Source organism: Panthera tigris, chromosome D4 (genome assembly GCF_018350195.1).
Source record: "Panthera tigris isolate Pti1 chromosome D4, P.tigris_Pti1_mat1.1, whole genome shotgun sequence".
Lineage (NCBI taxonomy): Eukaryota > Metazoa > Chordata > Mammalia > Carnivora > Felidae > Panthera > Panthera tigris.
In genome coordinates this window covers 55849397-55865011 of record NC_056672.1, presented here as the reverse complement: position 1 = coordinate 55865011, position 15615 = coordinate 55849397, and the positions used below count along the sequence as shown (strand labels likewise).

General features: G+C 46.5%; 2 protein-coding genes across 5 annotated transcripts in view; one reads left to right on the top strand and one right to left on the bottom strand.

Annotated features, from left to right (window-relative positions):
* DNAI1 (dynein axonemal intermediate chain 1) overlaps window positions 1-2333 on the bottom strand; it is a 59095-nt gene extending 56762 nt beyond the window's left edge. Inside the window, exon 1 of the mRNA XM_007076554.3 lies at window positions 2103-2333. Within this exon, the coding sequence (XP_007076616.1) occupies window positions 2103-2132 (30 nt within the window). The 5' untranslated portion in view covers window positions 2133-2333. The remainder of the gene's footprint in view (window positions 1-2102) is intronic.
* Window positions 2334-2502: 169 nt separating this feature from the next.
* The window catches only part of FAM219A (family with sequence similarity 219 member A), a 54944-nt gene continuing 41831 nt past the window's right edge, over window positions 2503-15615 (top strand). For all 4 annotated transcript variants that reach the window (XM_042963711.1, XM_042963710.1, XM_042963709.1 and 1 more), the window contains exon 1: window positions 2503-2963. In XM_042963711.1, coding sequence (XP_042819645.1) covers window positions 2904-2963 — 60 coding nt within the window. In that variant the 5' untranslated portion in view covers window positions 2503-2903. The remainder of the gene's footprint in view (window positions 2964-15615) is intronic.

Below are 15615 nucleotides of genomic sequence, written 5' to 3'. Positions count from 1 at the left end.
GGCAAGAGGGAGTCACAAGCTCAGTCCTGACCTTCCCTTTACACTGCAGGCAGCCAAGTCATAGATACCTCCTCCCTGAAGCTTAGGCTGCTTCAACCTGTATGTCTCTCTTCCTGCCAGACCCAGGGATCCCATCCTCTCTTATCTTTGTATGCCTGTGTTCTCTCTCCCCTAGAGGGGGGAGTTGTGCTAGGTTCAGGGGAACCCCAGAGTTCCCCAGAGTTCCCAGAGGAAAGGCACAACTTCTCAAACCTCTCTAGACTGTCGCACACCCAGCTCACCAGTAACCCTGATTGACCTTCACTGAGACAAGAGAGTGAAGAATACAACCTAGCACAACCCAACCTTTTCTCACACCCCACTCACCAATATTACACATTAAAACAACTCTTCCCTCTAGGGGGCAGCACTGATGTGTCCATAGCCAGTGTATACTTATGTGAACATAGGGTTGTTTCCATGCGTCCATGTGTATATGGCCAGTTGACCCAGCTTTTCTGCTTCCTATCTGCTGTCACCGCTCTCTGCTCTCAGTGAAACTAGACTCTAACGTCTCCCCTAATGGGCTGGAGAAACTGACCCCAAGCTTGTTCAAACTTTAAGTGCCAGGAAACACAAATCTCATCTGCAAGTGACAGAAAGCAATGGTTACCTGGGCCTGCAGGGTTGGGAAGAACTGACTGGGATGAGGCACAAGAAAACTTTGGGGGTAGAGGAAGTGTCCTATATCTCAATTGTAGTGGTAGTTCACAAGTGTATAAATTTGTCAAAACTTGTCAACATGTACAACTAAAATGTCCATTTCATTGTATGTGAGCCAGACATTAGTAATGCTGAATTTAAAACAAACTTTATGTAAATTAAGTCAGTAGGCCCAAGCACTGTATATGAGCTTAAAAACACAGCTACCCTGACATAAAACTAGGGCATGGCCATACAGGAACAGCAGCCTCCTTGTAGTTGCAGAGATCTAAGAGAGATGAGTCCACCTGCTCTGGAAGGACAGGTGAAAGAAGCAAACTAGCAAAGACTAATATGGAGAAAGCCAAACCAAAATATGTAAAGTCACAAACAGCATGGACACAGATTTGCTTTCCAAACCTCAAAATTCCTAGATCTGAGTGAAGGAAACTTAGAATAAATAAATAGAAGTCCTGCTTCACAGAGTCAGAAACCTCATATTAGTCCCAAGGTGATAATTCATAAAGGGTTTGGAAAAAGTGAATTCTTAAAGGACTGAGTGACAACCACAGAGGGCTCCTTGAGAAGCTGGGCCTTACCTTACCTTCCAGAGTGATGCTGGGGAGGAAAGCAGAACTCTGTACTTGGTGGGTGAAGGGGCTAACTCTTGGGTATCCAAGTTACCCAAGGGATGACATCTGGCTAGGTGGCAACAAGGACACAATGTTCAAATGGTTGAATGAGTCACAGGAGTGGTCCAGGGACTCACAGCAAAGAGAGACATATGAGGCTCCAGAAATAGTGGGGGCCAGTGTTTGGTGTGTCCAAGTGTGTGATGTGGGGGTGGGGGGCAAGAATGGGAAAAATATCTCTCTTCTCTTCCTCTTTACCTGACCTCTCTCTCCTCACAAGTCTCCCAGCACAGAAAATCTAAGTCAAACTCCTGTACATAATCTGTTCTGTGTCTCCTGTACAGTTCTCTTGCACTCCCTCTGTGGGGTCTCAAAGGCCTGTGTCCCCACCTAGCCCAGCGCTGGACATACAGAAAACGGCTGGAAAAAAGAATTTCTTTGGGACAAGAATATAAGGGCAATGAGGAAGGTATCCGTGGGAGTGGGGGTGGGAGGTAAGACAGATGGACTGGTCAGGACGGTCTGTGGTGTGACTGGAGAGAGGGAATGGAATGGCGAGGGGAGGACAAGTGAAAGGAAAGTGGGAAATAGTGGATCAGGGGCCGTGTGTGAGAGAAAGCTAGGATTAGAGGGAGAGAAAAGGACAGGGTTAGAGGTCAGTGGAAACACAGGAAAGGGGTCACAGAGAGAGAGGTTAAGGGTCAACAGGGAAAGGAAGATGAAGGATCAGTAGAAGATGATCAGTGTCCTCAGAGGTCATTGGGAGAGGGCAGTCGGGGTGTGTGGTACCTGCTTACGAGGCGGCTGTTTATGGGGCATCTTGGAAGAAGCAGGAAACACCTCAACACTTGGAACACCTACAAAATACTCTCTCGCCTGAGGATTAGAAATGTGTTTGTCCCCTCGATCACGCACAGGAAATCCGGATTCTCTTTCACTTCAATTCCCAGTTGCAGGGGTTCTTTGGGGACAGCAGTCGATGTGGGTCCCCGCGCCCTTGCAGTATAGAATCGGCTCCTCCCAGACGCGGTTGCCCAGCAACCAACCTTTAGCCAAGGCGCAGGCGCCTCTGACGCCCCCTCCCGGCTCGAGGGAGAGGCGGGGCTGGGCGCGCGGGGAATCTCCGGCTCCACTAAGACCCGCCCCCTCAGGAATAAAACGACCCGCGGCCGAGCGCATTAGAAACTCCTGCATGTGGGCGGGGCTGGGGCACCCAGGCACCACCTCCTCATGAATAATGCAAGTCCAGGCGGTGTCCCGGACCCGGAAGTGGAGTTGCCGAGTCACCGCAGTGGCTGAGCTGCTGACAGGAGGCGGCGGCGGAGGAGGAGGCGAGGCAAGACCTGCGGCTCGGCCGGGCCCCAGCCGCGGTAGCACTAAGGCAAGCCCACGGAGCCACGCTGGTCTCAGTCAGCCAGCGAACCTCCCACCCCTCGCCCACCCCTCCATCTGCCCGGACGCCTGCCCGCCCGACTCGTCCCGGGCGGCCTAGGCTGCACCACCCACCCGGCTACTGGGGCCGCCGCCCCGCGCTGTCCCGTCGGCGTCCCTGGCCGCGCCCGGCCCCGGGCCCGCTCGCCCGCCGGCACCATGATGGAGGAGATCGACCGGTTCCAGGTGCCCACCGCGCACTCGGAGATGCAGCCGCTGGTGAGGGGGCGGGCGGCGGGCAGGCCAGGACCGGGAGGGGGCGCTGCCCGAGGGGGAGGAAAGGAGGGAATCAGGCTTTGGTGGCTGTGCGGAGGGGGCGCCTTGGGATGGAGCAAAGGGAACCTTGAAATCGCATCGCCGGGGGAGGGGGACTTGTAGGACTAGAAAACCGTAGGAGAATGAGCGGGGTGACAGCAAAAAGGCATGTAAGGGCTTAGGGCATAGTCAGCAGAGACAGGCCAAGGGAGCAACGGGGAGGGCCGTCGGGTGGAATGTTTGGGGCACAATGGTGTACACCGCTAGTGGAGGCCCTTAGCTGGGAAATGAAGGAAACTGTCATAGGGCACCGCCGCGGCCAGGCCCAGGGGCTGGGATGAGAGGTGAGGAGCCGCTTAGCTTTAGAGGCCTGTGATGCTCAGCGCGGGGGAGGGGGCCAGGGAGCAATTAGGCTAAAAGGGACTGGGAGTAGGCTTGCAGAGGAGGGAGCATGCCTGCCAGTTTGCTGGATACGGATGGGAATTCAGGCCTGGGCCAAGGACCGGTGGGTACAGGGGGTCGGTGCAGGACCCCTGAATTATGTTCTTCTGAGGAGAGCGCAGGCAGTCTAGGCTGGGGGTGCTAGAGCTGGAGTCGAGGGGGAGAGAGCTCGGCGGCGAGGTGGAGAAACAGGGGCGCGGATGAGAGAGCTCTGGAATCGACGGGAGAGGGGGCGGGGTCGCGCCGGAGCCTCCAGTGCCCACCCTTTCGAAGAGCCCCCAGCATCCTCGGCCTACGTGCTTTGAGTCTTTGCTGGGCGCCCATCCTGCTGCCTGTCCGCGGTCCGGGAGTCTGGGAGGAATGATGTCATCGCTGCCGGCGCGGAGGGGATGGAAGGGGGAGGGCGACGCGGGCGACCGAGGCCAAGCTTAGGGGAGACCATGCCCTATGGCCACCGCTCAGGGGGATTACCTGACTGGCTTGTACGACCGGCGGTGGGCAGTGGGGCGAGAGGCGCCGCAGCGGCCTAGCCAGCTGGTATAAGGAGAGGGGGAAGGGAGGGAGTGCCCCGCTCTGTTCACTTTTCCTTCTCCCTTCCTCCTTGGAGCCTGAGGGGGAGCTGGAAGGAGGCAGGGTAGGCCAGGAACCTGAAAGGCGTGGATGCCCTACTGTCTGAGCTCTGCTGGAGCCTAGCAGAGCTCTCCAAAGCTTGAAGATCTGGGGCTCCCTAAGGCTCCTCCTTGTATGTTAGGTGGGGAGGTGAGGAATATGTTCCACATTTGGGCCCCTAGACCCCTGGCTAACAGATGAGCTTTGTAGCTTCCTGAGTAAGTAAGCTGCCCATTACAGCAGACCAGACAGACTTTGTCAGGGACCCATGACCAACTCTAAGCCACACCTTTTGGGGGATGGTAGAGAGAATCATTAGGAGCCACCTAGCAGGAAATGAGCCCTTTTCCCTTTTTGTTACTACTTAGTTCTAGAAGCCCAAACAGAAGCTCTACATAAGTATACAGTATTAAACTGGGGAGAGAGATGCTGATGGACTTTTTTTTCCTAGGCTGATACCATCATTGGAATATTTGGGGGCCAGAAAATCCTGGTGAGAAGTCTGTCCCATGAACTTGAAGAACTTTAGGCTGGTTTAAGAGGACATTCTTTTCTGGATTATCTTTCCAACCAACCTGGCTTGTCAAATTAGATGGCCCTTCCAGTTCTAAGCATCTAATCGAGAACCAAAAGGGATGATGGATGAAATAGGAGGGAAAGGAGGTCCAAGTTAATCATGAGAAGAAAGCAATGAGTTGGTTCTTGCCTCCCATCTGGGGTTCCTGAGAAGGTAGTAGTCAATAGTTGTCCAAGGAAAGGGGGGAAGGAATGAGGTCACAAGGCTTTCTTAGTTGTCCTTGGTACCTTTGTTATTGCCTGAAATTCCCAATGATAGTTTGAGTAAATAGTGACCCCAGAAGACTCCTAAAATGCCCTGGTCTGTGTGACTCTGGATTAGAAGTGCTTATGTGAGGAGGCACTTATCAGAAAAGCTGTGGTTGCCTTCAGACCCTTTTCTTGAAGGCTAAAGGAGTCCTCTGTAAGAGGATACTTTGTTGAGGTTGATGAGAGTGATGGGAGTGGCAATTCAGTAATCCCCCCCTTTAGGGGCACAGACATTGCCCTGTAGATTTCTGCTTCTTGACCTCTGTTTCCAGGTTGAAATCTAGAGGATCCCCAGAACTCTTTAAATGCTCTGTGTATTATTGAGACTAGCAGATTCTTGTGTAGCATTTCTGAAAGAGCCTTCATTGCAGGGCATAAGGAATCAAAACAGTATACCACAAAAGAGAAGAGCAAAGTGGCTCTTTAGAGGTATTTGAGTAGACCATAAAAACTAGGGTCCCAGGATCAAACTCAGCTGTGACCTATTTATTATTTATTGAGACCTCTAGGAAGTCTCTCCTCTCCTCTGGATTCAGTTTTCTCATTTATGAAATGAAGACAAACTATCTCTTTAAAATTTAAGCAATAGCTCTTCACTCTGTCTTCCAAGGAATATCATAGGGAGTTGATATCACTGATTTAGCTAATTCATTCACCAAATATTTATGTAGTATCGTCTCTGTTCCAGATCTTATACTAGGTATTGGGGACACAGTGGTTAGCAACACAGACACAGTTTGGCAGAAGTTTATTGTTCATGCTTACTCCTTCAGTGTGGGCCTGCCCCTCTGAGGGCAGAATAGGGGCTGTCTCCTTTAGCCCTAATGGAAACAAGGCAATGCTGGTATTAGCTTCACTGCTCTTTTCTGGACCAAGCTGTACTGATAAAGGCCTATCACAGGGACTCCATCATTTAAATAACCCTCCCTCACCCATAGTGGTGGAAAGAATCCAGAAGCCATTCCTTACTTAAAAGGCTCTTCTAGGGAAGAAGATTTTTATTTCTTTTTTTTTTTTTTTTTTTATTTACTTGAAAGAGAACCTCAGGCTTGAAAAGGAGGTCTAAGAGAGTGGCAGGAGCTGGGAGAGAAGGCACAGCCAGCAGATCTGGGTGTTTCCAAGGTGCTAATTTAAGCATTAGTTCCAACTAGTGGGAAGAAGAGGAAGAGATCCCTGCCCTGTTGTTGCTGCTGCTGTTGCCACAGCTGCGTGGAGCCTCCTGTCTGGGGTGGGAGTTTGCCTGAAAGGAATGGCTTCCTTTCTTTTCCCATCACAATTATTTAATTGGCATGGCTGCATCTCAGCAGCTGAACCAGGCCTGGGCCTATCACTGAGAGCTCCCCAGGGTCTCTTCCTGTCTCCTTATGAAAGGAATGAGAATTGCTCTTGGAGACCTAGTCCCTGTGCTCCACTCCTGCTGTGTTCATCTCCTAGACAATCCTGAGTGTTTCTGAACATAGATTTTCCAAAGAAACTTTCAGGGATAAGTACACCTTGTACTCAGTTTTGTGTCCAAGCCACACATGCACCTCACTGATCTAGGGAAGCTCCCAGATATCCAAGGCTCTCTGTTGAGCAGTTGGGTTGGATTTGGGCTGTTGTTTGTGTGAGTAGCAGGGATAGTCTCTCTGGCCCTATTTGTCTGTTGGGCTGGTTGGTGAGGCCTCATAGTCTATGTCTTCTCTTTGGCTTCAATTGGAAAGGAAGAGATTTGTTGAGGGGAAAAAAATGGAGCTTTTAAGGACTTAATTATGTCAGGCAAAATCTTACCTCTTGTGCTCTCAAAGACCTAAGAGACAACCAAAAAAAAAAAAAGCATATGGCACCATATGGGGTCTCTGTACGCCTGAAAGAAATGCTAATCAGTCCTCCTTGAAACCCATATTATCCATTAACTCATTTGTTTAGTTCATGAGCATATGCTCATTTCCAGATACTTTAAGGATAGAGACAAATGAGATTTCTCCAGTAGGTGGCCAGGAGAAGGATGGGCTCAAATAGCTATAGGAAGCTCTTAGATATATGTCAGGAAAGAGTGGAAATCAGCGAAGGGTGCCCCTGAGTAATAGTGGCACCTCCCTTGGAAGAAGATGAGGAATACTGAGGTTTTGATCCTTTGACCACATGAGTTTGGAAAGATATCTGAGGCTCCTCTTGCCTCTTGACACTCATGGATGGGGATGGTCAAGATAGTACTTCAGTGAGTAGGCCACAGTAGCTCCTGAAAGTAGCAGAGAGAACATTGTAAAGAGAGCAGGAAGCCACTAAGGGAAACTGACCCATGTGTATCCTGTGGTCTGGGAGCCTCAAGTTACCTTCTTGTGGTCAGATGGCTTTTCAGTTTAAGAGTAGGTTCTCCTAGTGGGTGCATGCGGCTTATGACCCAGTAGTACTTCTCAGGTTTTGGGAAGAGGAACACCCTCTTCTCTTTTCCTATATTGCAAAGGGAGGATCAGATTTGCTCAGGCCTCCACCTTCTCCTTTACTACTCCTCTCTTCAATCAACAAACATTAAGAATTTACTTTCTGCCAGATGTTGTGTTGGGCTTGATAACACAGATTCTTGATTCAGGAATACACACAGTCAAGATGGCTTGAGGTACTATGGGTAATTAGCACTGCACGAAGTAAGAACGACGTCAAGCAGGGCCAAAGGAAAACAGGAAGGGCTCTCATCAAGTGATCAGGAAAGGCTTCACAGAGGGGACATTGCTGAACTGGCTCTTAGAAGAAGACTAGCAGCTTGGCAAACCAATAAGATGAGGTGAGGGTAAGGGTTCCAAGCAAAGGGCATGGAGGAAGAAACAAAAGCGTGCATTTGAGTGAATGAAGGGTTGTAATTAAGGGAATAAAATGGTCAAATTTGAGTTTAGGACTATCACTCCAATTCTGGATGAGAGATGGGAGGTGACATTGGAGGCTGGAAAACGAATATGGAGGTGGTGCAATAATAATCCAGGCAAGAGATGATGAAAGCCTACGCTAAAGCAGAAAGAGAGGAGGGACACATATATAGATCCTAATACAGCAGAATAGGCAGGATATGGTATATGTCTGAAGTTCTGATGGAGAGGTCGGGAGTCAAGGATGACTCTCAGGTTTATGGCATGGATATCTGGAAGGCAAGAGGCACCATCACCACCCCAGGAAATTGTCGTGGTTTGGGAGGTTGGGTCTGTGTACCTCTTGGCTTCAGGGACTGCTTATATGGGAGAAGTCTGCTGTTTTCCTTTGCTCTGCTGTTGAAACTGCATTCTTGGGGTTATGAGGGACCCAGAAGTCCTGGAGCCAAAGACCAGAGTGACACTGGCCCCAACAGCCTCAAAAAGGATACTAAGACATGTGCTCACCTGCCAGTAAATACTTTTCTCCTGAAACCTGCTTTGATGAATGCAAGCGAATTGGTGGCAGTAAGGAGTCATGGTATTTTGTTGTTGTTGTTGTTGTTTTCCCAGCAGCGCTTTGATGAAGGAAAAATAAAATCCTTTGTTGGCTAAGAGAGTTCTTTATTTTGCATTTTCTGGCCTGGCCTTTTAACATCACCCTGGTTAAGCTTATAACAGTTTACTCTCTACTTGGTTCAGCTAGACTCTTTCACTGACTTCTTTTAGAATGGGTGTGTAAGTTACCGCTTCACTTGCAAGAGTCAGAATGGAAAAGGACACATACCCCCCTTCTCTGAGACCAGCCTGGAAAGCTGCACTTGGGAGAGAAGCAGTTTCCAGGCTGCTATCTTCCAGGCAGGGTGTACCAAGGGAGCAGGCTTCTAGAGTGAGATTGCTCGGAGGTGACTTGTCTTCTTAAAGGCCCCAAGTGTAGTCTCAGTTGGCAGGTGCTTCCATGGGCAGCTGGGTGTTAGGCTGAATCATTTCCAGCCCCCAGCTGCCTGCTGCTTTTGACTATTGCCCATAGTGAAAAGAAATGGAAAACAGAGCCTTCTTCACTTGAACCTGTTTCACCTCAGGCACCCCCTCCCCTACTTGAAAGGGCAGATGGAGCCTTGTGTCTGGAAAGGATGTAGGAGACTCAGCTTCTTGGGCTTAGCTGCTTCATGCCTTCCAGCAGACCCTGGGAGAACAGGTACAGGGAGCCCCAAAGAGAACTGGAAGAGGAGAATCAGACTAATAGCAGATACTCAGAGATGCTAGCTGAAGCAAGAGGCATGGCTCAACAGGCTCTCAAGTCATTGTTTCCTAAGGAGACTCTAGTGGGAAAGTGGCCATCTGGGCCAGAGAATGGAAGGAAGGAAGGGGGCAGAGCTGGGACCAGCTTTGGATCTAGCTCTGCTCTGGAGTTCAGAAATTGGCACATGACCCAAAGACTTCACTGTGGGGCAGCCAGATGAACTCCTTGACTCTAGGAAGGGACTCTGGAGTGGAGAAGCCCACTAGAAAGGAGGCTCATGGGGTCTGGCCTGGAGGACCTTAGACAGGGACCAAGTAGGAGTTCCCTCTAGGTGGTACATTCTTAGGAGCTAGTTCAAGCAGATATGTCATTGCATTTGCTGTTGCTGCTATTGTTATTTAGCAATGCCAAGTTGAGTATCAGGTGGTTCTTGAAGGTCAATTTTAAGTTTCTATAATAACAATGATGTATTTATGTGCATAAGACGGGACTAATGGCCACAAAGGGTGTTCTCTGACCATTTCAGCCCTGAGAAACGTAAGTATGACAAAAGGCCACACTCAGGCAGAAACAAGCCCAGCTACTGTGGTACCTGGCCTGGTTTTTCCTGTTTTCGTCACCAGACTTTGGCTGTCCTAACCAGAGTCCACCCCATCTATCTACAATACCTGAAGGGATACTTTAACTAAGATTTATTGAATTAACTGCATCTGAATCATGGAGTAAGAACCATACATATTTTACTATGTAGTTAACTTAAACATAATTATCTACAAACTATAAATGATTTATAGTTCCCATAATAATTTCCAGTTTTATCTTTGTAAAGGAATTGGTGAAGCACTTAGCGAAGCATGGCTTAGACCAGCATTTTCTATAGTATAGTTCTTAGAAACATTGGTCCTTTGAGATACTTTATGGGGGAATAAAAAAGATCTATAGACAAATTCCTTTGGGAAACACTATACACTATCCCATCACAATGTTTACTAGTGTTTTAAAGGCTCTGAGAAGTTCTGCAATAAAGAAACCTTCCCAGCTTTGTTTAACCCAATGTTTCTCAAGTTTGTGTATCTATGGTAATTTTTAAAAAAATATTTATTTATTTTTGATAGAGAGAGGGGAGTGTAAGTGGGGGAGGGCAGAAAGAGAAGGAGACACAGAATCCGAAGCAGGCTCCAGGCTCTGCGCTATCAGCACAGAGGCCGATGTGGGACTCAAACTCATGAACCATGAGATCATGATCTGAGCTGAAGTCAGACACTTAACTAACTGAGCCACCCTGGCACCCCTATGAGGCCTTTTTTCATGTTACATCTATTAACATCCTACAGAACAAATGTGGTTTATGGAATACTCTTTGGGAAATTCTGTCTTAGAAATTAGCCTCTTTTTTGATTCAGTCTAGATTTGTAGTATTCCCAGTTCTTTTAAGTCTCTTTTATAACCCACACCATTTTATCCCATGCTAGTCTGTAATGGGATGTTGCGGCTTTATGTCAAGGTCTGGACTTACTGCCATTAGTAGGAAGTTCTTGGTGAACTTTGGTCAATGCAAAAGCAAATACCTAGTGCCTAGTTTTTCTCATGATAATACTAAAGGCATTTTACTTCCTTTCAGTCCCTCTACTAAATGTTGGTCTAGTGAAACCAGTATTTTTACCTTTAACTTTTTTTTTGACAGCTTCATTGAGATATAATTCACATACTGTACACTTTACCCATTTAGTACTTTACTTTTAATCTTTGTGTGGTTGCTGCTTGCCTCAATTCTGTTTCTTCTTTTTACCTGTGGGCTGTGCTCTGCCCTTTTGTGTTGTGCTAAGCAGGAGAAACTATAAAGATTATAGTCATCAGAAAGAAATCTCTCATCAGAAGGAATCCCATCTCAACTGGGATTTAAGCTGAAAAAGTGATTTCCTGATTAGGTAGGGTACCTCAGTACTTCCTCTATGGTACCATTAAATGTGCCCCCTGGTCTTAGCAGCTCAAAAGGCATTCCCGAATAATCATTTTACACTCCCTACTCCATGGGCTATATAAAGCATGAATGATAAGCAGGTTTCACCCCTTGTATCAATGTCCATTGATCAGTAGTGGCTGTCTGGACCATGTATTAAGGTGGATTCTGAAGCAGAGTTCTGGGTCAGTGAGAATGAGTGATGTGGTTGATTTTCCACATCTGCCATCGTCTTTAGCGGGGGAAGCATAATTTCTGCTTGCCATCCTGGCAGCCCTGAGGCCTGAGCCATCATAGTTATCCTAGGCAAAGAACACAGGAAAGGAAGAATCTTAGAGATGTTAGCTGGCTCAGCAATCTGTTTCACAGAGGGGCTGGACTCTTATGATATGGCTCTCTAAGAAATGAATGGAGACAATGGAATAGAATAGAAACCCCAGAACTAGACCCACAAAAGTATGGCCAACTAATCTTTGACAAAGCAGGAAAGAATATCCAATGGAAAAAAGACAGTCTCTTTAACAAATGGTGCTGGGAGAACTGGACAGCAACATGCAGGAGGATGAAACTACCACTTTCTTACACCATTCACAAAAATAAACTCCAAATGGATAAAGGACTTGAATGTGAGACAGGAAACCATCAAAACCCTAGAGGAGAAAGCAGGAAAAGACCTCTCTGACCTCAGCCGCAGCAATTTCTTACTTGACACATCCCCAAAGGCAAGGAAATTAAAAGCAAAAATGAACTATTGGGACCTCACGAAGATAAAAAGCTTCTGCACAGCAAAGGAAACAATCGACAAAACTAAAAGGCAACCAACGGAATGGGAAAAGATATTTGCAAATGACGTATCGGACAAAGGGCTAGTGTCCAAAATCTATAAAGAGCTCACCAAACTCCACACCCGAAAAACAAATAATCCAGTGAAGAAATGGGCAGAAAACATGAATAGACACTTCTCTAAAGAAGACATCCGGATGGCCAACAGGCACATGAAAAGATGCTCAACGTCGCTCCTCATCAGGGAAATACAAATCAAAACCACACTCAGATATCACCTCATGCCAGTCAGAGTGGCCAAAATGAACAAATCAGGAGACTATAGATGCTGGAAGGATGTGGAGAAACGGGAACCCTCTTGCACTGTTGGTGGGAATGCAAACTGGTGCAGCCACTCTGGAAAACAGTGTGGAGGTTCCTCAAAAAATTAAAAATAGACCTAACCTATGACCCAGCAGTAGCACTGCTAGGAATTTACCCAAGGGGTACAGGAGTACTGATGCATAGGGACACTTGTACCCCAATGTTTATAGCAGCACTCTCAACAATAGCTAAATTATGGAAAGAGCCTAAATGTCCATCAACTGATGAATGGATAAAGAAATTGTGGTTTATATACACAATGGAGTACTACGTGGCAATGAGAAAGAATGAAATATAGCCCTTTGTAGCAACGTGAATGGAACTGGAGAGTGTTATGCTAAGTGAAATAAGCCATACAGGGAAAGACAGATACCATATGTTTTCACTCTTATGTGGATCCTGAGAAACTTAACAGAAACCCATGGGGGAGGGGAAGGAAAAAAAAAAAAAAAGAGGTTAGAGTGTGAGAGAGCCAAAGCATAAGAGACTCTTAAAAACTGAGAACAAACTGAGTGTTGATGGGGGGTGGGGGGGGGGGAGGGTGGGTGATGGGTATTGAGGAGGGCACCTTTTGGGATGAGCACTGGGTGTTGTATGGAAACCAATTTGACAATAAATTTCATATATTGAAAAAAATAAAAAATAAATAAATAAAAACTGAGAACAAACTGAGGGTTGATGGGGGTGGGAGGGAGGGGAGGGTAGGTGTAGGTGATGGGTATTGAAGAGGGCATCTTTTGGGATAAGCACTGGGTGTTGTATGGAAACCAATTTGACAATAAATTTCGTATATTAAAAAATATATAAATAAAATAAAATGAGGCAATACATGTTCGGTGGCAAAAAAAAAAAAAAAAGAAATGAATGGAGAAAACTGATCTTTCCTACCCTCATCTTCAACATGGATTTTTGAAGTATTGACCTTATATAAAGTTAATAATCCTTTGGAAATAGATAGGCCAAGCAAGAGGAAGTAACCTTGACTCTGCTGACCGAATAAGGGGAAAAGAGGCATTTTTAGGAAAAAACCTCGTAAGTATCATATAAGTAGTTGGCCACACTTCAGATGAAAATATAAGCCCTTGACTAAAGGAGCAATGAGAAGGAATAGGCTATAAGATGAGACCCTTAAGCCAGCAGTTACTGGAGAGGAAGGGCCCTACTGTGAACTGTACAGCCTTAGCACTCTCTTTTTCCCAGGCTAAATAGAACCTGCATTTTCCTCCTACCATTTTCCCAGAGACTGGTTTCCACATCTCCAGTTATCCTGGCTGCTGTAAGTGGATACTTTGAGGTTGTCGTCCCTGGAACTAGACCTAGACCTCCTCATCTGGTCTGACTCAGACTACTGTGGGACCAGCCGCAATCCATAACATTGATAGTGTACTCCTATTATTATCAGTTGAGGATTCATGATCATCTTTAATAACTGTACCTACTGTTACGTTGAACTCAAGATACATCTGAAATAGGGTAAGCCTTTGTCTTAGCAGTGTAGAATCAAGGCAAGAAGCTGGGGTCACATGTTGGGCTAGGCTGGCTGCTAATACAGGTAAGGATTCACTGGAGCTAGTGAGATGGTGGTTTCATATTTATTACAAACTATGCCACAGGGCACCTGGGTGGCTCATTCAGTTAAGCATTTGACTCCTGTTTTTGGTTCAGGTCATGATCTCACAGTCATGAGATCAAGCCCTGCATCAGACTCTGCACTGGGCAGACCCTGCTTGGGATTTTCTCTCTCCCTCTCTCTCTCTCTGCCCCACTCCTGTTCTTTCTCTCTCTGTCTCAAAATAAATAAATAAATAAATAAATAAATAAATAAATAAATAAATAAATAACTTAAAAAAAAAAAGAAGCTATGCTACATTTTGTAATTGATTCTTACTCTCAGAGAGGGAGCTGGCTGGATTCAGCAATGTGGAATTTGAATCTAGGTGAGGCTGTGTGATTGTGTAGGCTAGGATAGACCTTCAGAAAGCTAGTGCTTATATGGACAAAAGACTTCATATAAACCTACTATGTGACATGGCCATGAGCAAAGGTAACGTGCTGTTGAGCCGCATTCAGGTCCTAGGAGTTCAGGTCCTTGAAGGTGACAGGTCAGTGCTATCTGAAGTCATATATTCTATGCTGATGCCATTATTCAAGAGGGGAAGTGATTGGAATGAAGAAAGGAGTCAAAACCATATTACGTGAGAACAGTTGGAAGAACTGAGGCTGTTCAGCCTGTAAAAAATATATATATATAGTTGCAGGGAAAGCATTTTAAGATTTTTAAATGCCTAAACTGCTGGAGTTAAGAAAGGAAAAACAGTTAGACTTAATATTCACAAGGAGGAACCAGGGCCTTTGGGTTGGGAGCATAAACATGCTTCTATCTCTGGGCTTCATTGCCTCCTGTTCCCTGTGGTAACGGTTCTCAAACTGGGGCCAGAGGCCACGGCACCTGGAAAACATGTTGCTCTTTGCAAAATGCCACACTAAAGGAGGAGCTAGGAACAACACTCTAGCAATAGACGTGGCTCTATTATGTGTGTGCAATATAAACATGCCTAAAAAATCCACTGTGGAATTTAGCACAAGCAGCAACCTTCCTACTTTTCTGTTAATATGTGTTTGCTAATCTTTCCTGTTTTTCAGGGCCTATCACAAAAATGCCACATTCTTCATGCATCCTTATCTCTCTTTCAATAAAGTATGAACTGTCCATTCTACCTGTCCTGTGGCCCTAATACATTCTCTTTAGAATTTGAAGTTTATGGTTGCAATTATCCTTATTGTAAATTTCTTTCCTTTTTTTTAAACTTTTTTTTAAACGTTTATTTTTGGCAGAGAGAGAGACACACAGAGCATGAGCGGGGGAGGGGCAGAGAGAGAGGGAGACACAGAATCTGAAGCAGGCTCCAGGCTCTGAGCTGCCAGCACAGAGCCCGACGCGGGGCTCGAACTCACAGACTGCGAGATTGTGACCTGAGCCGAAGTCAGACGCTCAACCGACTGAGCCACCCAAGCGCCCCTGTAAATTTATTTCTAAGGTAGATGAAAAGATGTTTCCAAAGTACCTGAATCACCTTGTGAAGCGGATTGAGAAAGTCATTTTTGCCCATTTTACAGATATGCAAGCAGAATCCCAGAAACGGCTTGGCTATTAAACAGCTGGAGGTTGGCATGGCCAGAACATCCTGACTCCCAGGCCCTTGATACAATTTGGGACCTAATTAAATTCTTCATCAACTTAAACTTCTCCACTTGCTTTTGAGGCATCTACACTAAGTTTTGCTCCTCCTGGCTGGCCATATTTTCTACCATTCATGCCAACTTTCCTTGTGATAGGTCTAACCAGGCCCCTCACCTCCTCTTGTCTATTGGCATCTTAAGGCCAACTCTCCCCACCCTTCTTTTAGGTTTATTTATTTAAGTAATTTCTGTACCCAACATGGAGCTCAAATTCATGACTCCAAGATCAAGAGTCACATGCCCTTCCGACTGAACCAACCAGGAGCCCCA